The sequence below is a fragment of the Microtus oregoni genome, unplaced genomic scaffold (assembly GCF_018167655.1).
Source record: "Microtus oregoni isolate MIOR12 unplaced genomic scaffold, Mior012 000015F_ref0000493, whole genome shotgun sequence".
Taxonomy (NCBI): domain Eukaryota; kingdom Metazoa; phylum Chordata; class Mammalia; order Rodentia; family Cricetidae; genus Microtus; species Microtus oregoni.
In genome coordinates this window covers 30,833,910-30,861,824 of record NW_024543074.1, presented here as the reverse complement: position 1 = coordinate 30,861,824, position 27,915 = coordinate 30,833,910, and the positions used below count along the sequence as shown (strand labels likewise).

Below are 27,915 nucleotides of genomic sequence, written 5' to 3'. Positions count from 1 at the left end.
TGCCAGAGCTAGCCCAGAGCACTTGCGGTTTGAAGTTGCAGGGACACTGACCCTTCTGCAGTCATAGTGGTGAGGGTTCACGGCACCTCGGCCGTCTATAGAAAATGACTAAATCTCTATAAGGCACTTTCGGGAAGACCCCAAGGAACAATCAATAAATAAAACCTCTTCTCACTATGGCACAGAATGGATTATCTGCCCTCTTTTTATATCTGCTAAATACTAGCCCAAAGTGCTTTTACTTTCTCCCAAATCCTGCACCCCTTAGGCAGCACCCAAAGCTTCCTGCTTGTCCCTGTAGAGCGGTCCTGCTACTCAAGCTGTCCTGCTGGTAAGATAGAGGTCTGCAGAGGACATGGAAGCTTTGGGGGCTGTGAGAGATGACCCAGGAGAGAGACGTGTATGCAGTAAGGAGACGGGAAGATTCTGGAGGCCTGAACGAAGTCGTGTCTTTGCTGTCTGTAGTAGGGAGGTACTGAAGGAGTTTTGAGAAAGACTTGGGTGTAACCTGTGCTGTGCCTGTTGCAGATGGGAATGGAGGGTGAGAGGCGAGTGAGTGGACCAGGAAGAATGGGTGACAGCTGCAGAAATAAAGAGTGACTGTCATGTGTGTGGAAGACATCCTTAGGACTCTAGGGGGGAGACAAGAAAGTGGTGGAGCTGGGCAGAACAGGTGATCCTGCCTGTTGTTCACTGGCATCCTGGGGATGTCCTTCTTTTGCTAGTTTGGGTTATGTTGAGACCGCCAGGCCACCCTGTGCATCTGTTTCCCAAGGGTTGGGATCACAGGCCTACACCGCCGTGCTTAGTTAAGAGTTCTCACCTTAACCTGAACTCTGGCTCCTGGTCCCTCGGTGGTTCTCCTTTTCTGACTGTCAAAGCCTTTTCCTCTTAGTAGAAACATCTCCTCGATGGCACAGTCTTGGGAGCACACTGTTCTTGTAGGTTTTTCTTAGAGCCAATGAGTCGTTCAGCCTGTTTACCCCCGAGGGAAGCGGGTTTGGGCTCAGTCATTGGGGTGACTTCCTTGCCATTCTATCAAGATGTAGCATCCACAGCATGAAGTGAGCACACCTTAAGCATCCATAGAGAAGCCTCAGGCGGGCATGGTGGTAATCTCCCTGTAAGGAAAGGTGTTAGTGGTATGTTTTGGGTCAGTGTTGCTGAAGAAAGAGTGTCACCATGGTCAGGACAGGGAAGAGGGCCCATGAAGCTCTTCCCGGTGAGAGGGGTTTCTGCAAGCTGCAGTGGCTCCCTGGCAGTGATCTGCAAGGGATCCTAGAAATGCAGAATGCAGCCTGCTCCCAGATGACTGGGCTTTTGTTTCCTCCTAGGCGGATAAGAAGGACCCACAAGGGAATGGCACAGTGGCTGGATTTGAACTGCTGCTGCAGAAGCAACTGAAAGGCAAGCAGATGCAGAAAGAAATGTCTGAGTTCATCCGGGAAAGGTGAGACCAATGCCCGTGTAGCCCTGGAGCTGGCCACCACCAGGCCCACTCTGAACCCTGGACCCCAGGGGAGTGGATAGCTGGTCATGCTTAGCCCTGGGACAGATGTGGCCAGCAGATATGCAGTGTAGACATGGATAGTGTTTCTAAAGATTTGAACCAATATCTAAAGAATTGAAAGAAGGAGGTCAGGAGTTCAAAGTCATCCTCAGTTGTGTAATATGGCTTATCTGAGCTACATGAGACCTCAATATATGTATTGAGACACATGAATGTGCATGCACACTCACACACACACAAACACACACATACACACACGCACACACACATTGCATTGAATCCTGGATGCTTGGTATCTCTTGATGCTTGCACAGCCCTGTGCAACAACTGGCTGGAGTTGAATAGTTGCTGTCCATGGAAGGAGCACAGGTCCTGTTTGCCACAGTCTCCACTCCTTCCCACCATCCCCTGACTTGCCGCTCCATTCTTTACCCTCATTTGAAGCTGTCCCTTACCTTCCAGGTCTTCTTTTTCTCCTGAGACAAAGTCTCACTGTGTAGCCCTGACTGACTTGGAACTCTCTCTATAGATCAGGCAGGCCTCAGACTCAGAGATCCACCTGCTCTGCCTCCTGAGTGTTGGGACTCGAACTGTGTGCCACTCCTGTCCTTCCAGGCCATTTTCTAACCAAAACATTTCTCAGGCCAAGGGATATAGAACTGCCCTCCCCACTAGGGATCCTAATAGCCCCGTGCCTGAAGAACTTGGGTCATAGGTGAAGATCCTATAAATTCAGATTGTGGAAAATATGAAGAACTGCAGAGAAGTCCCCTCTCCATCTTTCTCCTCTCTGTCTCTCTTGTTCATATTCCTGCATAACATGCAGATCCATGTGTAGAAGGAGGGGCCTCTTGTTTGTTCCTGGCCACTTAGCCCTGAAATAATCACACAGAAACTGTATTAATTAAATCACTAGTTGGCCCATTAGCTCTAGATTCTTAATGACTAACTCTTACATATTAATTTAACCCATTTTTATTAATCTGTGTATCGCCGTGTGGCTGTGGCTTACTGGCTAAAGTTCCAACGTCCATCTCTGGCAGGGCTCCATGGCTTCTCTCTGACTCCACCTCCTTTCTCCCAGCATTCTGTTTAGTTTTCTCCACCTAGCTCTGTTTCCCTATAGCTCTGCTATAGGCCCAGAGCAGTTGCTTTATTAACTAATGATATTCACAGCATACAGAGGGGAATCCCACCTTACCCATGCACAAATGCACCTGTATACCCTCATGCCTGCTCATACACATACACATACCCACACATTCTGGCCTCTACATGCCCCAACACAGAAATAACTGTGTACCTACATAGCCATGCATCAGATCCCCATACAGCTATACATCTGGGCACCTGTACTCCCACACACCCCTACATCTTACCCTATCCCTGTATACCTATGTGCCTACACACCCACATCCCCATGTACTCCCATGTGACTGCATACCTGTGTACCGGTACCCACACATCACACCTACACACCCAAGTATATGCATACCCACATCCCTCTGCACAGATAGCTACACATCTGGGTGCCTGCACACTCACACACCTTCAAGTTCAGGCACTTGCACAGGCATGCTTTGGCATACCTACACCCTTGTGCGCCTATACCTGCACACCCACGTACATGCACACCCACATGCCTGTGCATCCATGCCTTCATACATGTCTATACATCTCTACGTTTGTTTGCTTGCCTACCCACATCACACACACACACACACACACACACACACATCTGGACATTTACACACCACACACTTGCATACTTACACACCCCTACATCTGTATACCCACACACCTGTGTGCCTACACACCCCCATCAACACATTTTTTTTTCACAAACATATGCTCAACTTTCCAGCTAGTGTTTCCAAGACTTGCTGGAAAGATCCATTGCAAATAGCAAAGAACTTTTCAAAGTATTTCTTCATTATAACACTAGTAATTGGGTAATAATTCTTTGGCATTTTTAAAGCCCGTTTTTTCCTTAGGAGGCCTATTTTCCATTTGTATAATCAAATCTTTATGTTATGACCCATTAAACTAGTAGGAAATTGGAAGGCTGCTTTGTTCAGATGCAAGAAAACAGAAGCATAAAGTAGACAAATAGGAAGCAATAGGAGCTGAAGCCTCAATGTGCATATGGTTTTCACTCATAACAATGTCCTATTGGCAAATGAATGGTTTCTGTCATCTCTGGCCACTGAGGTCTCGGGGAACCAGCGGAGGGAATTCAAATCCCTGGAACCTTTCTCAGCCCGCCTTTGGAGCTCTCGGGGAAGCCATCTGAGGCAGGAAAATCAGGCTGTGGGGTTGGGACTTGCAGCTTTGCTGGGCTGAGAGAAGTGGGCAGGAGGTGGAGATAACACAGCCGGCTCACAGCAGAGGCCCAGGAGGCAGATGGCGTGTGCACCTCCCTCTCTTGGCATGTGCACTTGGCCTTGTGGCATGATGAGATCTGCTTTCTGGAGGTCGTCTTGGCCCCAGTATGAAGTTGCTGCAGGGTAGAGGTCCGCATTATTGGGGCTGGAGACAAAGGCAGGACAGAGATGGGTTAGCGAGAAACTTGGGAACTTTCGGACAAGGCTCCAGCCAGAAGTGAGGGGTGAGAAGGTGTGCAGAGGCTTTAGCAGGTCCAAATAGTCACTCTGTCTGGGTCCCTGCATCCTTTGGGTCTCAGCACCCTAGCAGGCAAGAAGCACATGCTGCAATTCCATGTCCCAGGACTCCTCTATTCACTGAGTGAAGGCTGGAAGGACTGTCTAGGGCCCTGCCTTCAGACCACCTCTGGTTATCATAGCACATCTCCGCCTCCCACCACGGCCCCAAGAGCCTCTTAAGACGTGAACGTGCTGTTGACAGCCCACGTAACATGGATATGCCTAGCTGTACAAAATGTGCCCCGGAGAGTTGCCTTGGAGGTGTATGGAAGGTTTTCCCCTCTGGGGAAATCCAATGGGATTGCAGCTCTGGACCCTACCTGGTTTCCATGGAAACACTTGCACCCTTAGCAATGCTTTGCAATTGAAGGCATTGTGGGTGGGAAAGTGGAGGAAGATGTTCTCTTCTCGCTTCTGTGGGCTGAGGCCATCTGGGAGCGTGTGAACCTGGAACTAAGGGATGGAAGGGCTGGGTACATCCTGGGCATCCCTGGGAGTCTATCCCAAGCTTCTCTTGTTCCTGGAAGGCTCTTATGCCCCACCTTGTGCTTGGAGTGGTGCAGATGACATCTGCCAGCAGTGGGAAGCAAAGTCTGAACCAGTCCTTTATTGGGAACTTGCCACTGTGGGTTCCCCCTGTGTAAACAGAGCAGCAAACACTACTGGCTCAGGAACTGACATGTTAGAGGGTCTCTTTTCAAGACTGAGGCACGGCAGGGTGTGGTGGGTCCAACTTATGGTCTACACTGCGGAGCAGATAAACCGGGGTTTCTCTCTTCGCAGGATAAAGATTGAAGAGGAGTATGCAAAGAACCTGGCTAAGCTCTCTCAGAACTCCCTGGCTGCCCAGGAGGAAGGGTGAGTTGGGAGGAGAGTGGCAGGACTGGGGAGGATGAAGGGACACAGAGAAAGGGATCCTTACTTATCAGCAATGCTGCCCTATTGGGATGGAGAGATTGCTGTAGGCTTGTCTGGCTCACTGTGGGATTGGTGCCTTTGAATCATTCATAGTCGAAGGTAGATCCTCATGACTCGAGGTAGGCACTCATGCCTTAGACAGGGACTGGTAACTCAAGGTGGATACCCATGGCTCAAGATGGGTTTTCACAGCTCAGGGTTCAGACTCGTGCTTTAAGACAGTACTCATAATTAAGTGTTGTAGCCTCTAATTTCAGCAGGCTGGTGACTGAGGAATGGGGAGATTAAGAATTTGGGGACAACCTGTGCTGCATATCTAGACCCTATCTCAGATAAACAAACAAAAATACTGGTGCTCCTGACTCAGCGTGGGCACCCATGACCTGAAGTCCAAATATTCATACCACGGGTTTTCCCTCCTGAATATTTTTTTTTTCAGTGACCTGAGTCTCCTAGGTACTGGAGCACATCAGAGCTCCTTTGCACTGTGCCCTGTAGCTGAACAGCACCCTCTAGGTGTCCAGCTCTGTCACCCTTTTCCCAGAGGGAAACTAAGTCTGAGAATTTCCTATCCAGCCTTTGAGAGTGCTTTTGAGAGCCCCAGGCAAGGCCTCATCTCCTGAACCTATGGTGACAGTCCAGACAGGGTTAAGGGACACTTCCAACCCTCCCAGCCATGCAAGGATGTCCAGTGAGAGAAATCCTGCAGGGATGGATGCCTTCTCTTCCGTCTTCAGAGCCCGGGCCCTCGTGATCACTGCGAGGCATGGCAAACGACACAGGCACTGTGCAAAATCGCATGGCCTTCCTCAGGAGAGAATCAGAGAAGTAGTATATGTTGCCACCCCTTCTGAGGTTTATACCCAAATGAGTCAAAAACAAGGAGTCAAACAAACATGTTCAAAGTAGTACTACTCACAGAAACTAAAAGGTAGAAATGGCCCAAATTTCAACAGGAGGTGAACGGGTATGCAAACCATGGTGTGCTCACAAATGGATATTCATGGATGCACAATGGGATATTATTCACCCATAAAAAGGAATAGAATACTGAGACTCGCCACCTTATGTGTGAACCTCAAAAACGTGATGCTAAGTAAAAGAAGCCAGCCACCATGGGTCACAGAGTCTATCCTCCCGTTCATATGTAGTGTCCAGAATAAGCAAAGACACAGAGGCAAACTCACAGGCTGGTGATAAAGAGGGAAATGAGGAGTGAGACTTCCTAGGCACTCAGGGTATGTGTGCACTGAGGCTGCTCTAACAAAATTCCACAGACTGAGTCGCTTAAACTGTAAGAACATGCCTGTGCGTGGAGGTTTACACATCCACAATCCCAGCACTCAGAAGGCAGAAATGGGAAGATCATGAGTTTAAGGCCGACCTGGGCTACATAGTGAGATCCCTGTCAAGGAAAAGAACAGAAAAGGCTTCTATTTTGTCTCTGTTCCAGAGACTGGGAGTTCAGGATCTAGGTTCCAGTAGGGTCAGTGTCTGGCATGGGCTCTCCCTGGGCTCACAGGTGGCTGAAAAATCACTGTGGGCTTACATATCATCCACTGTGTAGGTTGAGATCGGGAAGTGGGACTTACAAGGTCAATAATCCTATTGGATCAGGGCTTTTCCCTCTAACCTTAATTTCTACCCCGTCCCTCTATCCCCCATCAGGGTTTCAAGATATGACAGGAGGCTAAGGAGAGGGAGGAATGACAAAATTTTCTTTCTGACGGGGGATGAAGGGTTTGGAGCCATCAAGAGTAGGCCATTCTCCAGTGTGGATGTTGTAGATACTTTTCCATTGCTCGCCTTAAATTGGAGAATTTTGTCACAGTTGGTTTTCACCTCAAAAGAAAAATGTTAAAGGCTCCTGGGAAGTTAGCACCAATAGGATCCTCAAATGCTGCCTCTGTTGTCCCACCACCCTCCAGAGGTGAACCTAAGAAAGAAGGCGGGATCTGCAGGGAGCTGTGATGGTGAACAGGCCATAATCTGCCTCGTGGCTGGAGTCTGCCTAGGATGGAGACTTTTGCCAGTTGAATATGGCTTTGATTAGGGCTCCTCGGGGCTGACTAAAACCAGGCCATCTCCTCCCAGTCAGCCGCAGGATGACCCAATAGGGTCCGTGTCCCTCTCCAGACAGGAACATGGTTAGCCAGCTCCTGGCCTCACCTACTGCCTCCTCAGCCTGGGACAAGGCAGGAAGTGCACGGGAAGTAGCCCTGCCACCAGAGAAAGCAGTTTCCTGTGGGTCCCTGCGCTTGGCATCACTCTATGGCTCTGGAGCCTTCCTGCTTCCACCCCCTCGGCTTGGGCTCCTGCCAGGGACATTTTGTCCTGCCAGCACACAGCATATGCTCCTAAGCTAAGCAGCCTGCTCCTCCATGCCAGAGCCACACACATGAACACAGTCAACCACACAAGCTCAGGTACAGCTATCCCTGCCGCACGTGTGTGAGTGTGTGTGTATGAGTGTGTGTGTGTGTGTGTGTGTGTGTGTGTGTGTGTGTGTATGCACGCGCCCGCACGCGCACACCCCGTTACTGCTCCACTGGCAAGCACAAGGCACAGCGCTGCTGTTTCTTGCACCCACAGCACAGCTCTAGACATTTGACCCGGTGCACTTTGAAGGTTGGGCAGGGATTTGAGAGCTTGGAAACCCAAGGGGGCAGGTAGGGGACACTTGAGCTATCTGGCAACTTAGGTGCGCTGTCCAGTTTCGATGTCACAAGATGTGTGCACACCGGCGAAGCAGCAGCCTTCGGTTTCTCGCTCTTTCTTCAACCCTCTCGTGTGTGGAAAGGCCATGGAATGTTGGTCGTTCTTGGCTGGAGTACTGCCAAGAGCCTGTGCCGTGGTTTGGCATGCCTCAGACTACACATTGAGATCCAGGTTCCGCTGGCAGTTTTTATTTATCTCTTTCTCATCGGATGCCATCTTCAAATGAGGATTTCGAATAGCTTTTTCCCAAACATTTAAATTTTATTTTTAATTAACATATATTCGTTTAGACATATTGACAGGGCCGATTGCAGTAGTTCCGTACATTTGAAGTACTTTGGAATACTGAGGAGAGGAGGACATAGGCATGGGGCTGAGCCCATCTGAAAGATAGGGGTGACACTCTTCTGCCTGGGTCATACCAGTCCTGCAGGTAGGGCTGAAAGCATTGTCTAGGATGGGAATGGTGCCACTTTGCCCCCAATATCCTTGAACTAACATTCTCAGGTCACCATGCCTGACCCTAGCCAGTTACCCCATGTGCTCTGCTGGCAGCAGGCTTGCCGCCCTGTTGGAAGAGGCTCAACCTCTCCCAGGGCCTTTGCAGACTCCTGTACTTCCAGGACCCTCTGGATATCACACAGCTCCTAGGACAGCACCCTTGCACGTGATGGCGATGGCTTCCTGGCTGTCAATAGGAAGTTAGGATCAGTGTTGAGATCCCATGGGAGTGGCAGGAAGTAATAGTCAAGATTCCTTCTTGCCATGTGACATCCAGTTGTCTCCACATCATCTCCTAACAGCTGCCTAAGGACTAGGGATATGCTCGGTGGTGGAGCCCTCCCCTGATATGTGGGAAGCCCCAGGCTCCTTCCCATAGTGAACTACAGAGCTATGCCCCTGCGGCTCACAAGCCTGCCCTTTCCGTGTGGCTGTGTCTGAGAGCCTTCTGTGTCACTGTAAGCGGATAATGTATGCAGAAAAGAGATCAGTTATGGTTCTGAAGACTGGGAGGTCCAAGATCAAGGGCTAGCACCTACAGAGTGCCTACACACTGCCCTTGCATGTGACAGAAGCCACCACATGTCAACTGCGAGGAAGACGGCCAGCCTAGGGCCCCCAAGCATCTTGTTATGGCCCCAAGAGTCCCCACACTGCCGTGCCATGGATGACGTCTGCTGCACATGGTTTGAGGGGATACCTTCTGCTCACCCGTGACTCATAGAGCTGCCATGACAATTCCACTGTGGAGTGAGGTAGGGGAGCCCAGTCCATGCAGGTCTTCAGGACTGTGCATTCTCCTCACAGGTTCCCAGGTTCCAGACCCACATAGCATGGTCACCCCAGACCCACCTAGTCTTTCTCTGATGGGACCCCCGACAACACTCTTCCTTCTTCCAAACTCTCTGGATATCAGTTGATGGTTTCTCATGCACACTCACCAAGGCCAGGCTAGCGCTGCCACCAGCCAGGTAGGGAACTGGATCCCTAGGACAAATCTGCTGCTAGCTGCTGCCTTGGAACCTGGAAGTGCCATATCCAGTGCTCTGCCCCAGCAGGCTGTCTTCTGGTCAGCTTTTGCCACCAACATTTAACGAATTCCCCAGACAAGCGGGTTTTGCTGGCTGCATGAAAAGTCTGGAGAAGGAGTCGGCCTTAGAATGGCCTTAGGGCTGAAGGGTCCAGATAATGAATTCTGTATCTTGGGGCCTTCAGAAGTCTCCAGGACTCCGGGAGATGCCTTCTGTTTGGAGCATCTCTTTGGAACAGAGGGATGGTACAGTTTAGAGTGTGCACTGTGAGCCCCAGTGAGGTGCACAGTTCAGAATCTGCTAAAGAGAAGCCATGCCTCTGCAGATGGCTGGGAGAATCTTCCCAGTGTGTGGCTGCACCTGGGATGTCCCCGGACCCAAGTGGACCATCTGTGCCTCTCCTGGAGGCCAAGTGACTGAGACCTATGTGCTGGCTGCAAAGGAAGGGCTTTCAGAAACAATTGTGGTTTTCTTCCTTTAGTTACTAGCATATATTTGTCCCCTTGGCAGCAAACCAAAGTGTGGAGGGAGTCAAAGGGTACTGGGAACAGTGATGGCCAGGTGTCAACCCCGCTGCAGCACAAGCTATGGAAAGACCCCCACCCTCTCACACCTCCCCCAAGTCCTTGAGTGCCTCTGGGTTCCAGATATTTCTCCTGCTACTGAGATATTTGCTGCTGTCTTAGATCCAGAAACAAGGCTGGTTTACCTTGGCCTTGGTGACTGAGTCTAGTCTCATTATTCAAGCCCACAATCTTGAATGTTCTATACCTCCACGAGATATGTAGCCTAGAACTACCATCCCTTCTTAGGACCAGCTTTGGACCAGAGTCCTTGCTGCTCTCCCCCATCTTGCAATCTAACAAACCCCTTCCTGTTGCAGATCCCTGGGAGAGGCATGGGCCCAAGTAAAGAAGAGCCTGGCAGACGAGGCTGAAGTTCATCTCAAGTTCTCCGCCAAGGTAACCCTCCTCTCCTTCCAGAGTTAGACCAAAGCATGCTGATAACTGGTTACCAACTCTCTGTAGCTTATATTGCTTGCCATTTTCCATGGCACCAAATCCCTAAATTCAGAGTTTGTAGAAGATACCCTTAGCTCACCTGTAGACACCGTCTCCATTGAACAGACAGCAGCAGAAATGACCGGAAGTGGGCACCAAGAGCACAGATAAAAACATGGTGTGGGTGTTGGGAAAGGATCCCCTTTTCACATATAAGTCTAGGTTTGTGATAACTAATACTTACTATAATGTGAGCTCATTTAATTTCTTTTTTAATCATGGCTAATTTAACAAGCAGCTCACAGCAAGCTCTCAGGAGCCATGGAAGGCAGGATCTCAGGGTCTGTGTGGTAAGAGTGGATGCCTCCTGATTCACTCGGTGAACCCCAGCCTCTCTTTGTTGGTTTCATAGGAATGGATTGAGATGGTAGCCTGCTCTGTGCCTGTAACACTAGGCTATGTCCAAGGGAAGACTTTTAAAAACCGATTTGTTACTGCAGAATTTCTGAACGTCCCCTACTTCCATCTGATCCCAAAGACACTAGGACCAGGACTTTCCGAGTTCAGGCATGAGTCTGTCCTGGTCACGTCACTACGGTCAACACTGAACACCTGTAGGAGACGCTTAATAGCCACCTCCAGAAGAAATGAGTAAACAGAGCAACAGTGGGGGTTGTGACCCCTTTGGGGTTCCAATGACTCTTTGACAGGAGTCGCTAAGACCACCAGAAATCACAGATGTTTACATCACAATTCATAACAGCCCCAAAATTACAGACGTGAAGCAGCAACGAGAGTAGTTTCATGGTGGGGGTCACCACAGCATGAGGAACTGGATTAAAGGGTCACAGCCTTAGGAAGGTTGAGAACCACTGCGCAGGGCTTGCTGGTGATCTCCTCCCGCCCCCAGGCTTTCAGCTCTGTTCTGCCTCAGGATTTCTCCCCATTGAAAGTTGTCTCTTCTTCCTGTCTTATCTCTCCACATTTTCTCTCAGACTCTTGGCTCCTTCTACTTGAGAGGTCACCTGAATGCCTCAGTGAGAATTCACACTAAAGCCTGTGTGACTGACAGGCCTGCCCACTAGCATGCACATGGGAGGCAGAGGCAGGCAGGTCTCTGTGAGTTCGAGGCCAGCCTGGTCTACAAGAGCTAGTTCCAGGACAGGCTCCAAAGCTACAGAGAAACCCTGTCTCAAAAAACCAAAAAAAAGAAAAAAAAGAAAAAAGAAAGAAAGAAAAGAAAGGAAATGATGGTAATGACACCTACCGTCTTGACTGACCCTCTCTTCCCTCTGACTTCCTGCTACCACCCATCAACCACCACAGCCCCAGGTACTATCTGTTCAAGTGTTTGAACACCCAGAGCCTCCATGTTTAAGTTCCAACTTTATCATTTGAAGGTAATATTCTCCAAGACACTGTTCCTTCCCGAAGCGTCCACAGTTGCCGCTAGCTAGCCCGCTCTTTGCAATGCTGTTCCCATTTGTCAGTTCCCTGCATTAAGGTCCTATGCCATGCACACTCTTGAAGGACAGGAATATGTCACTCTACCCAGCCCTCCATCTATCATGTACAATGTACACAGAAGGGGGAATGGCTGAGACCATGGGAGAGCCTTACAGGGGATGGCACTGCTTCTGGCTCCCGGCTTCTGAAGGGGGTGAGTGCCTGAGATGGATCTGATATCCCCATGTGAGTGAAATTTCCCAGCTCATAAGAGCACACTCACTGCATACAGCCAAGCCCTTCCCCAGCACATTGGTATGGGAGCCCCTCCCTCCATGAGGAGGGAGTTCCCTGAATTGCTGCCTTCAGAGCTGCAGATGAAGTGGTGGGTTATTTTTAAGCCATGGTTCATGAGTAGCTTCCCTCCAAGGCCTCCCTCCTCTTGTCCCAGCCCCCAACAGTGCTCTTTTCCCCACAGGAGGTGGGGGCAGAGGCCACCAACAAGAAGCGAATGGGTTCAATCTCCGGCATTACACACAGGAGAAACCCTAACCCAAGCTTGCTCCTGCCCTTGCAGGGAAAGCCAGTGGTGCAGTGCAGGTTGAGTTCCCAAATGCTCAGGCCATTTTAAGCAAGGTTCACAAGCTCACAAATCCCAGAACTAAGGATGGCTCATAGAGAGGGGGCTGCAAACACGAGGCACAAACTTTACGCTATTCTGCTGCTTCTGGCCTGGGTGTGTTGGTGAATCCGGGCTACCCCAGTAGCCTCCTTTCTTAAGAGGAAGGGGACTCTGAGGATTGATTTGTCAGCCTTGAAGAATATGGTTCCTGAGGCACAGACCTATTTGATGTCAGCTCCGAAAGGTTTATTGAAATTCTTCTCCATCCGAATGCTCACTGTCGAGGGTAAAAGCCTTTTAAGAAATGGGATTGCGTACGGCAAGCTCTCCGGCTTCGCCGGTCTCCTAGCTCAAGCCAGTGCTAATAGCAACAGCAATCTCAAGAAATGAGCTCGCTCTATTGGAAGACAGTTAGACCTGGCCCCCGTGAAAGCGGGGAGAATAGACACATTCCTCCTGATGGAAGGAGACCTGGCCATGCAGTAGGGGCACAAGCACAGACAGATCTGCGCTCCGGAGGCTGAACGTGAGCCCAGCACTGCCATGAACAAGCTTGGCGAGCATGGGCGGGTGACTTTCTTCATGTGTGAAATGAAGAGTTCCAACCCCGTCTGTGGCTTTAATCTTCCCTGACTGTGACCACGGGGGGCATTTCACGTGTTCACCGAGTGTATGTGCGTACCCACCCCCATACCCACTCAATGAGGCACACGTATGTAGCCAAAACAGATGTTTCATGACACCCTACTTTTATTCTGCCTAAAATGGAGCCTGATATTTTGCTCCCCAAGTTGGGTCCTATTATCTCAAGAAACCTAGTCCTGACCCGCAAAGTTGATGTCACAAAACTAGTGAGTCACCACTTGGAAATACCTGGACCAGACAGTTGCTGAACGCTCTTCCAGCTCGGAATTCTTCTCTTCGGATGTTTGAAGTGAAAAGAAGGTATTGGGGCAGCCATGCCCCTCCCCCCACGAATCAGCTCCAGTAGCCCAGCCCATCTAGTATAGGCCAGACTGGCCACACATCCCCAGAAACACCTTCGAGAGAGCTCACTAATGCCATGCTTGAAGCAGAGCCTTCAGAGCTAAGAACAAATCCTAAGACACCAAGCCATTGTTTTTTAAAGAAAACCGTTGGTTTTAAGAAGTCCTTAATATATGGGCTGGAGAAATAGCTCAATGAATAAAGCCCTCAATAATGTGCAGTTGTGAGGACCTGAGTTCAAATCCCCCAAACTTGGTGTATGGGGTGAAAACACTGCAGTTCATAGCAATAGCCTTGAATTTCAGCTGAGATGTTTTAGGCCTGTTCGTTTTAGGCCATGGTCGTTGGTGTTGTGTGATGTGAGGGGCCTGCGCAGTGCAAAGTGCCATGCATTTTTAGAGCAAGGCTGCTATGAAGTCACGTGACGTGGACAGCTTAGGTTCATCACACTTTTGAATTTGAATTAACTTTTGGTCGTTGCATGTTCACAAACCTTGCACTGTCTCTAAGTTTGTGGAAGTCCCACTTTCAGTTTTATGTCCCCATTAGGGGGCACAGCCCACAGCTTATGACACTGGGGGTTAAGATAAGAACCCTCAAGTGTTGGGTGATCTCTGGAAAAAAGACCATGTCACAACAAACTAAGCTGGAGGAGAGAAGAAAGGTTACAGAACCTCAGATCTGGGAGTCATCTGTTTAGGAGACAGTGCTGGCTAGCCACAGACACTGATGGGACATGTGGGTCATGTTGAGGGTCTCCAAGGGAAAGGCGTGGTGGAGTTATAGAGGGCTGAGTCTGGGCAGGGCTGGCAAGCTCCTGGTTGGGTATAGGTTGTGTAAAGAATATGGGAGAGTACTAGGCTGCCCTCTTGTCTGAGCAGATCCTCGTTCTTGCAAAAATAAACACGGCTTGCTTACCATCAAAACAAATATCTTAAAAGAAATCTCAAGAGAGTGTTATGCGTGGTGGGGAAGGGGAGGGTGATTTAAAACTAGGTGCCACCAGTTCTCACTGCAGAGGACTCTTTCTCAGGTCCTCAGAAGGAACACGAGGACAGTTGACCAGGGTTGGGACAGGAAGTGCACCTGCTCCCTTTAGTACCGCTCAGGACAGTTGTCCTTGCGAGCTCCCGAAGGACCTCCTGGACAGCCCCTGCCACAGTTTTCTGGAGGTTTGAGCAGGCCCGGGTCATCTTTGTACCCCAGGCCTGCAGCAGATGGGCAACAAATAGAAATGACCCCAGATCACCTGAGTCATGGGCAGCCTTGCCAGTTATCTCACACAGCAGTCACAGGCAGGTGGCATGGTCTAGCCCCCAAAGGGTCCCAGTTTGAAAAGGGCAAGAGAAGAGGACATGCCAACAAAGCTATACTAGACAGCTACATATCATGAAACACAGGTGAGGGTACCCATGCGAGGGTTCCTTCGTGTGACTTCGTCACTGCACGACCTTCTTATTTCAAGCCACCAAGTGTTAAAGATGAAACTTCAGAAAGAGAAGAAGCTTCCATATAGTCAAGAAAAGGCAGCAGTGAGCTAAATGGGAGAACTGGAAAATCCTGGGCTCCCCTCTCAGCACATAGCTATGCCATCTGGGAGCTAAAGGGGCAATGCAAACAGCTGATAAAGATGCCCATCTCTTTAGCCTTCTCTGCATGGTCTAGCCATCCAGGTCACTGCCCCAGGGCCTGGCTTCTCCCACCCTGCCCAGCTAATGCCTTGGTACTGAGCCCGCCCTCTCTGCCTTCCTCCACAGCTCCACAGCGAGGTGGAGAAACCACTCATGAATTTCCGCGAGAACTTCAAGAAGGACATGAAAAAGTGTGACCACCACATCGCTGACCTCCGCAAGCAGCTGGCCAGCCGCTACGCCTCAGTGGAGAAGGTGAGAGGCCAGGGTACCTGGTAAACCGCTGGGGACCTCTAGGACAGAAGCCAGCTGTGGGTGTCCCTGCAGGAACTTCTGTCCTTGATGCTGGAGTGGTGAGGAGAGTCCAAGGAACCCCTAGCTCTCCATACAGCAGGCACGACTTGCTACCCCAGGATACTCGGATGACTCTCCCAAGGGCAAGTGGGAGCAAGGAGAAGCTGTGGGTGAAGTGGAAGTGGTGATGGCCACATGGGGCAAGTCAGCCCGTTTCCATGGGCACCAAGTCAGATGGGCCACAGCTACTTTACATGGCTCCTGTGTCTCGGCCTCACCTCCTGGTGTTCCCTGAATTAATCTCCCCTCCCAGATGTGCAAAGAATCACCTTCCTGTGGGTGGCCATATTATGGGAGGCAGGGCTGCTGGTGGCCAGCCCTGGAGGAATAGACATCTCCCCAGTGGCCTGAGTGTCCTATAGAACAGGAGTAGCAAATCATGGCAGGTACCCAAGACGTGGCTCCACCTCCACCAAAGGCTGAGTGAGGATGATGGTGGTGGTGGTGGTGGTGCTGATGAGGATGATGATGGTGGTGGTGGTGAGGAGGAGGAGGAGGAGGAGGAAGAGGAGGATGGTGGTGATGAAGATGATGATGATTTTAGATTTATTAATTATATGTGTTTATTTGTATGAGTGTTCTTCTCAAATGTGTGTTTGTGCACCACCTGCTTGCCTGGTGCCCTTGGAAGTTAGAAGAAGGCATTGAATCCCCTGGAACTATGGTTAGGGGATGATGGTGAAGCCACCAAGAGGGTGCTAGGAATCAATGCCTGGGTCAGCTGCAAGAACAGGTGTCCTTAACTGCTGAGCCATCTCTCCAGCTCAGAGCCAGTGGTTTTAGAATCACAGTATAAGCACAGGCTCTGGAGGGAACACGTTCAGGACTGACAAGCCACATGCAGACATGGCTGGAAGACGACAGGTCAAGAAAAAACCCAGCTAGGAGTCAGCCCCCTGGCTCCTCTGTGCCGGGGTACCATCATTCATATGAGCAGAGAGGATGGGCATAGGTAGGCGGGTGGTGAACCCTGAAGCCTTGCTGCAGCTTTATGAACAGCCTCTCTGGGCTTGGCTACCCCTTCCCACAGGCCCGCAAAGCCCTCACAGAGCGGCAGAAGGACCTGGAGATGAAGACCCAGCAGCTGGAGATCAAGTTGAGCAACAAGACTGAGGAGGACATCAAGAAGGCGCGGCGGAAGTCCACTCAGGCTGGTGAGCCCAGTAGTGTCCTAGCAATACCAGGGCAGAGGGAAGGGACAGGTCTTCCGGTCAGGCTCCCGTTCCAGGGGCATGGTCCTTTCCACTTCCCATCTTCCCCCTTGAAGTGTCCCTTGTGCCTCCTCCCTGCCCCATGTCCAAGAATCTCAAGGAAAGAGGAAGGAAGCAGATAAGCAGTGAGGGCTGTCTAGCTCATGCTGTCCCTTCCATGGCCTTTGGGTGGGTCCAGATGTGGGTCCAGAGATAGATTCCTCCATGCACCAAGAGCTCAGGGCACTGTCCCTGTTTGAAGAGTACAACCTTCATCTATCCAAGATGCTCCACTTCCCCCAGGAAGTTAGTTATACTGTGGAAGTGAATTCCTGCCCTGAGGACAGAGGCCAGCATTCAGTTTTAAAGGCATCCTTATTTCAGAATTTGCCCATATTGCTCCAGTGAGCGGGTTTCTGCTGCCACCTAGTGGTGGCAATTGGCTGCTGCACAAGGCAAGAAAATAAAGGCTCTTAAGAGACGAGAAAACAACTTTCTCAAAGATGCCGAGTCTTCCCCATGCAAGGATAGCTTTAGATAATATCCTTCTTCTTGATTTGTGATGAACCTGCTACAATTTGTGTCATTCTAGAATGAAGTAGCCACCTTAGGTGCTATGAAATAAAGTGGGATAGAAATAAGTTGGCAAAAATTAGATACACATCCTGGGTCCAGAAACATTTTCTTAAATTCCTGACATGTTTATTGTAAATGGAGAGAGGACCCAAAGAGGGAGAACATATATTCAAATTAATTCATTAACTTACAAAACAAAGCTATACAGAAACAGCAGGATATTTTCATCCGTGCTCAAGAGTGTGTTATTCACCAGAAATAATCCCCAAATCACTCTCTGAATTCATATAAACTGAATCATGCTATATTCTATCTTTGATCTTGTTTTTCAATTAATGTGTCTTAGAAATAGCCCCTATCTCATTCCCGCCAAACCTCTTTATACATCTAGTCATGCACATCGGACACTTTTATTTTTATTGCTATATTTTATTGTGGAGCCAATGAGAGAACGTGAGGCCTTACACATACTAGGCAAGTATTCCCACCCGGCTGAAGCCCCAGGCCCCAGGATTGTATCCAAATATCCGTAGGACTTAGAGAATGTTTCTGAGTGCTCGCCCAGGACCAGAGATACTGTGTTTGTTAGTGGGACTGTAACTCTCTGCATATGGAAGACCAGGTCCTCATGGACGGAATGAAGATGCTGGGTCAGAAGGTTTGATTCATTTTGACAGATATTTCCAGATTGCTTTCCAGAGAGGGCTCCACAGTTAATACCTGTGAATACCTCTTCCTCAAATTCTTGTCCACACTGCCTAGTAACAAACTTGAAATCACCGGTGTGCTGGTATATATATATATACATACATACATACATGTATACATACATATATATATGGTAAATATATATATATATTACTATTACCTTGTAATTCTCTCTATAAAAGGGTTGAGCATTCTGAAAATACACTTACTATTTTTATAGCTCCCCCAACCTCCTGCCCCAGAAACTCAAATCCTTGTTGAATGCTGTGTGTCATTCTTAGTGACTGATTGACAGGTCGGGTGTGTGTTAAGGGGAGTCACTCCTGGTCATCCCAGCTGCAAATATTTTCCTATGGTTATCGCTTGTCTTTTACTTTTGTTCTTTAAAGAAAAAAAATAAAGTTTTGTGCTTGGGTTTTGTTGTTTTGTTTTGTTTTTTGTTTTGATGTTTTTTGGGGGGGTTTGTTTGTTTGCTTGCTTGCTTTTGTTTTTTCCTTGCCTGATTTCTTCTGCCAGGTCTCTGTACAGTGGCCTTCTCTCTGCCAGGTCTGGGTTTGAGGAGGATTGACTTGGGGAGGCCTCCACCTGGAAGGAAGCAATGATATTTCTTCCCTTCTATTTCTTTTCTTCTCCTCCCCCATCTCTCACAATGCTCCTGGGAGGAAGAGTGTCTGGATCTGGGGGCAGGCGGGGGCTCTGACTTCAAGTCATCATCTCTGCCATGAGGAGTATCTTGTTGTCTGTCTAGTCCCTATTCCAAGCATGTTGCACAATCAGCTCTTCTTCAAGATGACTTTTGTTGTTGTTGTTGTTGTTTTGTTTTGTTTTTTTGAGATAGTACTTCTCTATTTAGCCTTGGCTGTCCCGGACCTCACTCTGTAGACCAGGCTGGCCTTGAACTCATAGAGAGCCACTGCCTCTGCCTCCCACTTGGCAGAGATGGGACTAAGAGCATGGGCCACCGTTGCCCAGCCACAATGACTCTTTAAAGTTGCAACTGTCATACCTGTTTCATGGTGAGGCAACTGAGGCATGGGCTGCTTAGTTGGTACACCCAGAGTCATGCAGCCTCCTTGGTGGAGCGAAGCAGCCCTGGCATTCCAGTTCCAGGACCCACTCTCTGAGGAAGGGCCCAGTCTCCATCTCCTGGGCTGCCATGGAAAGGAAGCAGCCTTCCCCACACCACTCTCAGGTGCTGCAGATCTTCCTGAAACGTGTTCTCAGAATCAGGACGGACATGTAGGGCACCAGGAGCCTCACAGTGAGTGTTCATAGGGCAGCATGCTGCACCCACCCTGAAGCAGGGGACATCATGGAGGCAATTCAATTCAAGGAGTGAGATGCATCTATGCGCTTCCCTCTGACTAATTCTCCTTGAACCAAGGGGTAGCCATTGATTTTGGCCAGGAACGAAATGAAGAAAGCACTTAGCACAGCTGTTCTCCAAAGCACAGGACTCATGGTTTATCTGTGGTCAGGGCCTAAGGATACAGAGCTGGTCTGGACTTAATATGGACAAGCCTCTTCGTTTTTTTCCCACTTTCCCACCAGAAGGCACATGAGTAAGAGTTGTGTCAAAGGAATGACTCTGAATCCATTCAGATGGCTGCATTCAGCTCTGAGAATTCCTAGAATTGCTTGTTGATGTATTAAAGTGAGTCACTCGGCTCTGGGGTTGACTCATAAGCTTCTCCCAGCATGAGCAGAGCCCATGCTGCTCCGTTCTCACCAGAGCCTCATTTACACAGAGCCGTGCAGTCCGTGTCTGCTCCTCTGACATGTTCCTCACCATAGGTCTGGGGGGAACTTGGCTTCTGGTTCAGCAGGTCTAGGGCCACATCCTGACGGCCTGCACTTGTCACCAGTTCCCAGGGTCACTTGATGCCGTTGGTGCACCAACTGAGATTTGCGTAGCAAGGGTCTTGGGTGCCGGCATCCTTACTAATATTTTGTGGTTACCTCAGAGTTCTAGTCTAATTTTTTAAAAAGTTTGAGATACAGATGTGATTCCAGAAAGTAGTATGTTAGCCGTGGAGCTGTAGTGGTTGTGTGTTTAGATTGCTGTTATAAAATGGAAGGTTGCCAAGTGCTGAGATTACAGATGTGTACCTTGGCACCCAGGGTCACGTGTGGTCTCTTCCTGAGAACCTGAGCTTCTGGGGTCTGCAGTTGAGTTCAGATAACACTCTGTGACATGTCCCTGGGGTTTGTCCCCTTCTGTCATCCTCTCCCTTCTCTTCTTCCCCCTTCATTCCCTGACTTTGCAATGACCGCTGAGACTCTGGGAGAGGAACAGGCACGACCGTGGGCACAGGAAGATAAGGGCATCCACAGTGGAGACAGGCTGACATGTAACAGGGCTTGATGGTGGCTGTTGGCTTTTCCCAGGAGATGACCTCATGCGCTGTGTGGACCTCTACAACCAGGCCCAGTCCAAGTGGTTTGAAGAGATGGTGACCACCACACTGGTATGTGACCAGAGATGTGTGAGCAAACTGTAAAGAGGCTGATGGAGTATGTGCAAGCAGCCCCGGGCAGGGGACAATGGGCATGGGAGGATGGAGGGGTGCTCACAGCAGAGATGGTCATTAGATCTCTATCAGCATTGGAGTCCAGCCCTCAATCTAATATCCACCCATGAATCCAAACTCCTGCTCCAGCACTCCCTGCTCTATGAACTCAGCAAGGGCCTGGTCTTGCTCAGTTCTCCTTTGTCTGTTCACTGAGGTGTCAGGAGCCACCAGGAACTTCCTCATCTCAGTGAACCATGGCCCTACTATGATAGACAGAAAAGCAATGGAAAGCCGACACTCTCTCCCCAATGAACACACGCACATGCACGTGCACGCACACACACAGACATAAACACACATACACACAGACACACACACACTCAGAACTTCAGGTAATTGACACATGAATGGGAAGACCGGGGAGCTCTAGAGAGGCTGTGAAGGAAAACCATGGTGGCCGACGGTGCATGCTATCCTATATATTCCTTTTAAAGGATCAATTATCTCTCACTGTTGGCCAGACCTGCCTGGGCAGGACAGTAGTGAGTGACTGGTACTTGGAACAAGTGGGAGAAGGGGACAACATCATGCCCATTGTACAATCTATCATCCCAGTGTCCAATGTCACCCTTGCCGTCCCCTAACCAGCTACCTTCTCCAGGTGCTAGCCCACCTAGGAAGATTACCAGCCTCCTTCAGGGTCAGTGCCCTGCTTCTCCTCTCCTCCGTTAATCCCCTAATTAAGCCCCCTTCTTTACCTCCCTTCCAGGTTAATCACCTGGGCAGTGACCTAGTTCCCCACAGAAAAACAGCCTAATCCCCTAGAGTCACGGAACCAGCTAGAAACCAACAACAAGCCTCTCTGCTCTTCTCTGACAACGGTTGCCCCATTTCCCAGCCTGCTTTGCTCCCTACCTGGTCTTCCTTGACCCTCGACACTGGGAGTGGGTAGAAGCCAGAGAGCTTGAGAGACTGAGAGCACCACACACACTCCTGCACTCCACCCATCAGCTGGAGAACAAACACCACAAATTCCCCCCTTAAATGCTGCTCTTCCTCTAACTCCATGACACTTTGGGCCAAGGGGACAATCGTAGAACCACTCTTTGAGTCCCAGTGAGGACATTCAGACACTGCAGGTGCAGAATTCCATACTGAACTGGCAGAGACACTCCTATGACCTTCTTCTTCCCCCTAGAGATTGACTCCTTCTTCCTCAGCATCCAGAGGGTCAGATGGGCTGGGGATGCACAGCCAGGACTTTGTATATAGAATACTTGGTGGCATGACACCTGCCTGGTGGGACGGTCCCTGAGTTAAAAACGGGCTCAGGAGCCTCTGGTCTTTTCTTCTTCCTCTGCAGGAGCTGGAGCGGCTGGAGGTGGAGAGGGTGGAGATGATCCGACAACATCTGTGTCAGTACACACAGCTGCGCCATGAGACAGACATGTTTAACCAAAGCGTGAGTGCCCCATCTATGCGTTAAGACTAGCAGGACAGACATGGCATGATTGCCCCAGAGGCTCACATGATTCATGCCTAGTACAAGAGGCAGCTTCTCCTGACTTAGGCTGGATCTGGCTAGGCCTTGAATGTATGTTTTTCCTGCCTCAGTTTCCCAGTGCTAGTCTCACAGGCATGTACTTCATCCAACTTTACAATGGCTAAAGTAACTAAAGACCTTTGACCTCCATGTGAATTTGCTTTAGAAAACAAACCAAATACACAGCTTCTAAAACAGTGCCCGAAGGCAGGTCTGTTACCCAAGGGAAGACAGATGGAGGAAGAGGTCCCCTTTAAGACAGCCTGCCCTCTTCTCCAGGCCTGGGGTCTGCAGGCGAGCTCCGCCTCTCACAGTGCTCTGCATCCTCAAACCACCTTCTGGAAGGGCCTGGAACCTTCTAGAAGGGCTGCTCTGAGGTGGCTCTCCAACTGCAGCAGCGTGGGAGGCAGGAGACATCCCAGTCCAGCTACCACCTCTGACAGTGACCCCTCCTCTGTGTCCCTTGCAGACAGTCGAGCCCGTGGACCAACTGCTGCGAAAAGTGGACCCAGCCAAAGACAGGGAGCTCTGGGTCCGAGAGCACAAAACAGGCAATATTCGCCCAGTGGACATGGAAATCTAGACCTGCCTGTGTGGTCCTGGGGGTTCTGCTGAGGAGAGGGGCGGGGGGTCCCATGGAGAAGGGGTGGATCTGCCCTATTACCTGCTGACCTATCCACAGAGAAGGAAAAAAAGAGCCGGTGATGCCAGAAAGAGGGCCTAGCCATGGGCTCCCCAATATTCCTAGGCCATAAAGGTGGACTCACAGCCCTGACTCCATCTTGAAGATTGAAGCCTCCCCTCCAACTCCCACGCTGTGCTTGTCCCTCTGAGAACAAACTGAGGCTAGAGCCCTGGGATCTCCCTGCTGAGTTCCAATGGGGTGGCCATCACATGGCTGTGCCCCAGGTATCCAGGGCATGTCCCTCCAGCTGACTTCTCATCTCCAGGGCAACAAGAAGAGGAAGAGAGGGAGGTCTCTGTCCCTAAACAATGTCAGGACCGGAATCAAGGATAGGAGGCACAGAATAGCTCACAGCCCACACCCACAACGTTTTCACCCCTCCCTACTTTTCCCCATTACATTCCAAGAGCCCGTACCTATTTTTTTCATCCCCCACACAGGACGGGGTGGGGGTATCTTCTCAACCCAACTCTGGAGAGGTCAGGACAGAACTACCTCAGTTGGCACCCCCAGATCATGGCTCCCATCAGTTTCCGATCAGACATTGGCTGTAAAGTCTACCACGGAAGACTCAACCTGCCCTCCCTTTCAGCCTCTTTCTCAAGGAAGAAGCTCCCCACTCTCACCCTGACACCCCTTACCAGACTCAACAGAAAATGTTTCCAAAGTCCTCAGATAGCTGTGTGCATGTCCAAAGGCTTTGTGGGTGGGGTCTCAGAAAAATCTAATCTGCAACATGCCCACTGCCCCTCAACACTATGACAACCTTGTCCTGAGCTCTCCCAGGCTGCTGACCACATAACCAGGTCCTGTTGGGATGGCAGTCAGGGTCAGCCTAGGCTATTCTCTGATGGGTCCAGCTGTATGTACATGATGGTGTAGGAACTGATGTCCTCCTTACTGATGCTAGACAGCAGTGCAGACTCCGAGGCTGTAGGTGATTGCCACTAGGAGAAGGAACTTTGGGAAGTCACATAGTGAGCAGAGGGCCAGATTCTAGCTGGGAACTTGTCCCTGGGAGGTCATCCTTCTTCATTTTTCCCACAGGCGACTTAATATTTGACTTGTCTGTCTCCCCCAAGGGAAGAATCCTCTGAGCACAGCTCGCATCGTTTAGTCTTTCGTGCTAAAAGCAGACAATTGACTAAACTCGACCCTTTTTGGCACCTCATCTACAGAACCTCTCATGTTTCTTAGAAGGGTGCCTAATACATTAAAACAAACTAAGCATCGTCACTTTTCTTACTGAAATATCTCAACCATAAAGGCCATCATGAGGACTTTTCACCAAAAGTCTCTGTATTCCAGAACTCGGCATGAACCATGACACCAGCTGTCAATATTCGGATATTATTTCCTCGTTTCTGTATTAAAAATGGGTGCTGTGGTTTGGCAACCTAATTTGTGAGTGATGGTCAAATTCCAAGTCTTGTCATACACAGGGGTTTTGGGTACCACAATGTGGCTCATGACTTTGTTCCCTTACCCCCAACCAGAGGGTTCAAAGTTGTCACTTCCTTCAACATAACCCCAGTTGGCTGATGTGAGCCAATTTATTCTGAGGCCATTCCTTCTCCATGGCCACCTCACCTCCATTTTAGTCTATCCGCATATAGACTTTCTCCTATTGTTCATTCAGGAAGCGTTTTGTTATAGACAAGCAATGTGTCATCAATCTGAGGACAGGCTACAGCTCTGTCATCCAAACATCCTCAGACCTGCGTTATGTAGACACCCCTCTTCCCGAGATAATGTCGGCTCTCCTTCTCTGCCCATTTGAGTTCTCGAAGGTACTGGCTGTGTGGTGGTTTTTCTGAATCTGTTCGTTTTGCACACTCGTTTTCTCAGCGAATGCTTGGAACTAACTGGGTGCTGAGTGCTGGAACTAGTCTGTGTCTAAAAGGACACTGTCCATCCACAAGTGGACAGGTGTGTTTAGACCCTTCTGGAGAGAAGGTACAATCCCACTTTGCCCTGGGATCTTAAAGTATTAACGCTACTAGGTCTTAACCCAGCAGCAAGACTTGAGTCTCGTCACTACCGAACTCTCAGCTCATACCTAGCTCCAATTTCAGAAACAGTTTTGGTTGCTTTTCAGTACCTTCCCCTGTACTACAAATAGAAAGAGCGAGAACATGGAGGACGAGGGTGCCAGGAAATGACACCCAGAACTATGAGTCAAGTGTCCAGCCACCTTGTGGGTGAAATTAAGATGCTGATGGTGTCTGAAAACCGAAAGTGCATATCCGAGGTTGAGTGTTCAAGCTGTCGTTGGGGTCCTTGTTCTGTTTGCGGTACTGGGGACCCAACCCAGAGTCACGTGTGTCTAAGCCAGTGCGCCCCCACTTAGCTACACCCAGCCCTGTTATCTTGCTTTTGTGAACATGTCAGTGCTTAGGTTCTGAGAGGCTTTGGCTGGGTTTGTTCAGGGTGAGCCAGCATCCATTGTCCAGGCTGCGAGCTGCACAGCCCTTTCTACCTGCCCTTGCTCGGGAGTGCCAGTGCACTTACGCTTTGTCTGCAAATGCCTGATTTTTTAAAAAAAAAAATCTCTAAAATGAATGATGTTAAAAAAAAATGGTTTAGTTGCCATGGCAACCTCCAGGAAGAGACACTTGTTACCCTTCATTATTTTCTAGTACTTTTGAACAGTCCCACAGTGCACAGGCCATTTGAAGGATGTGGAGAGCAGCCCAGAGCTGTCTCTGGGACTGCTGTGGGGGCCACCTTTCTACCTCCACACGAGACCCTGCTGTCTCGGGAGGATCTCCACAGTGGTTGGTTAATAGCTGAAACAAAGTATCCAAATTCATGGCGGGATTGTGTCGATTCCCTCTGGGAAATCCAGCCAATTACCACAGTAATGGACGGGTGTGTGAGACTCTTGGCTAAGCCAAAGTCCTTTCATGGAAACACAAGCCATAAAAGTCAAAAGGTGTCAAAAGATTTGGCTTGTTGGAGGGCTTGCTCCCAGCTGTGGGTAGCCTTGACAGGAACTTGAGCAGGAGTCTGAAGAAGCTAGGGAAGGCATTGTACAGACACAGAGTAAGAAAGCAGGTCAACTGCCCGATGGCTTAGTGTGGAGACCCCCTCACCCCATAGTTGTCCACACTCTGAAAAGTACCCTTCCACCCCCCTTCTCAAGGTAACCAAGGTGTGATTAAAATACAGTAAAATCTATCCTTTAAAGGAACGCAGTTCTTTGAACCTTCACACGGATGATCTTGTCAACCAACCAAGACTGGCATGACTTCATGTCAGTTCCCTTTGCCTGCCCCTGACCTAGCAACCAAATCGATGCTCTGTCCCTTTAGTTTTGCCTTTTCCTACAATGCCATTGTCATTGGAGTGACACGGATACAACCTTCTGAGTCAGCCACCATGTCGTGTGTGTCAGTAGAGGGTCCCCTTTCACTGCTGAGTGGTACTCCATCCCATGGGTGGACCCCAGGGTTCCCTTAGTTTTAAAGTGAGGTTTTTATGCCCTGGAAGTCATAGCCCCAGATCTCCTGTTTGTTTGACTGATTCCAAACGTTGCTTCCTACATTCCAGAGACTCCTTCCCCAGACCCCCAGCTGTGCCCTTGGCTGGTTCTGTTGCTGCACTCACTTGGTTGGTGATTCTAGTTTTGGGTCAGTACGGAAAGCAGAAAGGGGTAGCAACAGAATGTCACTCTCTCCACTGCAGCAGCGGACTATCTCTCCATGCAGGAAAATCCTCTCCTGCAGGGGGCTGTCACCTTAGTCGTCAGGGCCTGGCGTTTATTGAGTAATGACTCTTGGGCACAGCTTGAGCCTTTCCTGAATCTGATGTATCACCTGCCAACTGAGGGTGCTTGTCCTAGGATCTCTCTGAAGCCTTTAGATCCAGTGTTCTCCCCCATCCCCTCACGGCCTGTTTGTACCCTATGCATGTGGTCATGTGTAACCTGGCGTCATCTGCACAGCTGTGGCCAGAATCCTCATGATGGACACTTTTCTAGGTAAAGCCAAATGGAACTGAATCATGTCACTAGCTGAGAAGTACTTAGTTCAAACCCTCAAAGAAACTGTAAGTCAGTACCAGTACCTTCTGGGTCTGTCCACAGGAGCTAGGATGGCTATAAAGACGGGGCCAACTGATCAAGTCCTTGTGTCTTTGACTTGCCAGCACTCACACAGACTAGCTCAAGCCTACACCTTACAACCAATAGAGACAGGACCTAGCCCAGCTGAGGTCAGGCCAGGCTGTGGGTGGAACCCCTTGGCGCCTACTCCTCCAAGCTGTCTTAGTGAGGTACTACCGAGTGAAAGGTAGATCCTAGAAGGCTCTTGTGAAGCTCCAGGTAAACTAAGGCATTCCTAGACTCAGATGAGGGTCAGAGCTGGGAAATCAGAACCCAAGGATCTCATATGAGAGGCAAAGCTGCTAAGACCCCCGGAGGAAGGGACTCGTCCAACCCCTCAATTGCTAGTTAATTGTTTCTGCGGGAAAGTTCCTGCGGTAAGGGACCTGCTCCTCAGGGGACAGGCTCCAACAGGGGCTCAAGATCAAGGCTCCACTGTCCTAACCTTCTAGTGCTGAGTGGTGACTCTTGGGGACAGAACTATGGAGGCTTGGGCTGGGGGAGTGGGGATGGCCTTTAGACACTTCCTGGGTGATATTGGAAATGAGGCCCCTTTGTATCTGAGGGGAGCTCCCAACAGGACTTCAATGGTAGAATGTGAAGGGCCAGAGTCACAGGGTGATACTGGGACAGAAAGAGAGAGCTGGGCCTGGCTCTGCCGTGCTTCCCAGTCTGACCCGCACCCTGAGGTCATACCCTGTCGGGACTTCTATGTGCTCATCTGTCCCTCCCTACAGCTTCCTCAGCAGACAGGTTCTTGGACCCAGGCACCAACATTCCAAGGGACACCAGCCAACCTGGGTGAGGGCCCAATTCTGTATGTCCCTCCCCTTCCCCGGGGAACAAGATGTCCAGTGGCATCCCATTGCAACCCGAGCACATCAGCAAACCCCAAGAACATGGAATTTTCTAACAAAATAAACTTGCTTGTTTGGTCTGTTTTCTGTAACTTTTGCTAAATACTTTATACATTTTTAATGTTGAAAAGCTGTGTCTCCTGCCAGCATTCCTCGCCCGGGATGAATGTGTTTATTCCGCGCTGTATATCTCTCCATGCTCTGGCTGCCTAGACCAGTAAGTAAAATGGATGTAATATAAGTTGTAAGTAACACTGTCAAAACCCTGATCCCAATGGAGGCCGTCCGCCTTCCCCACCCTGTAATCGCATCTGTGTGTATTAATTCTGAAGAATTAAATGTTTAAATTAGAGTTT

At 49.7% G+C, this 27,915-nt stretch overlaps 1 protein-coding gene across 6 annotated transcripts in view; it reads left to right on the top strand.

Moving 5' to 3' along the window:
* Positions 1 to 27,915, top strand: part of Gas7 (growth arrest specific 7) — a 231,851-nt gene extending 203,936 nt beyond the window's left edge. For all 6 annotated transcript variants that reach the window (XM_041664089.1, XM_041664094.1, XM_041664091.1 and 3 more), the window contains 8 exons: positions 1,335 to 1,450; positions 4,957 to 5,031; positions 10,225 to 10,303; positions 15,155 to 15,283; positions 16,413 to 16,536; positions 20,245 to 20,324; positions 21,733 to 21,831; positions 22,382 to 27,915. In XM_041664089.1, the coding sequence (XP_041520023.1) occupies positions 1,335 to 1,450; positions 4,957 to 5,031; positions 10,225 to 10,303; positions 15,155 to 15,283; positions 16,413 to 16,536; positions 20,245 to 20,324; positions 21,733 to 21,831; positions 22,382 to 22,495 (816 nt within the window). In that variant the 3' untranslated portion in view covers positions 22,496 to 27,915. The remainder of the gene's footprint in view (positions 1 to 1,334; positions 1,451 to 4,956; positions 5,032 to 10,224; positions 10,304 to 15,154; positions 15,284 to 16,412; positions 16,537 to 20,244; positions 20,325 to 21,732; positions 21,832 to 22,381) is intronic.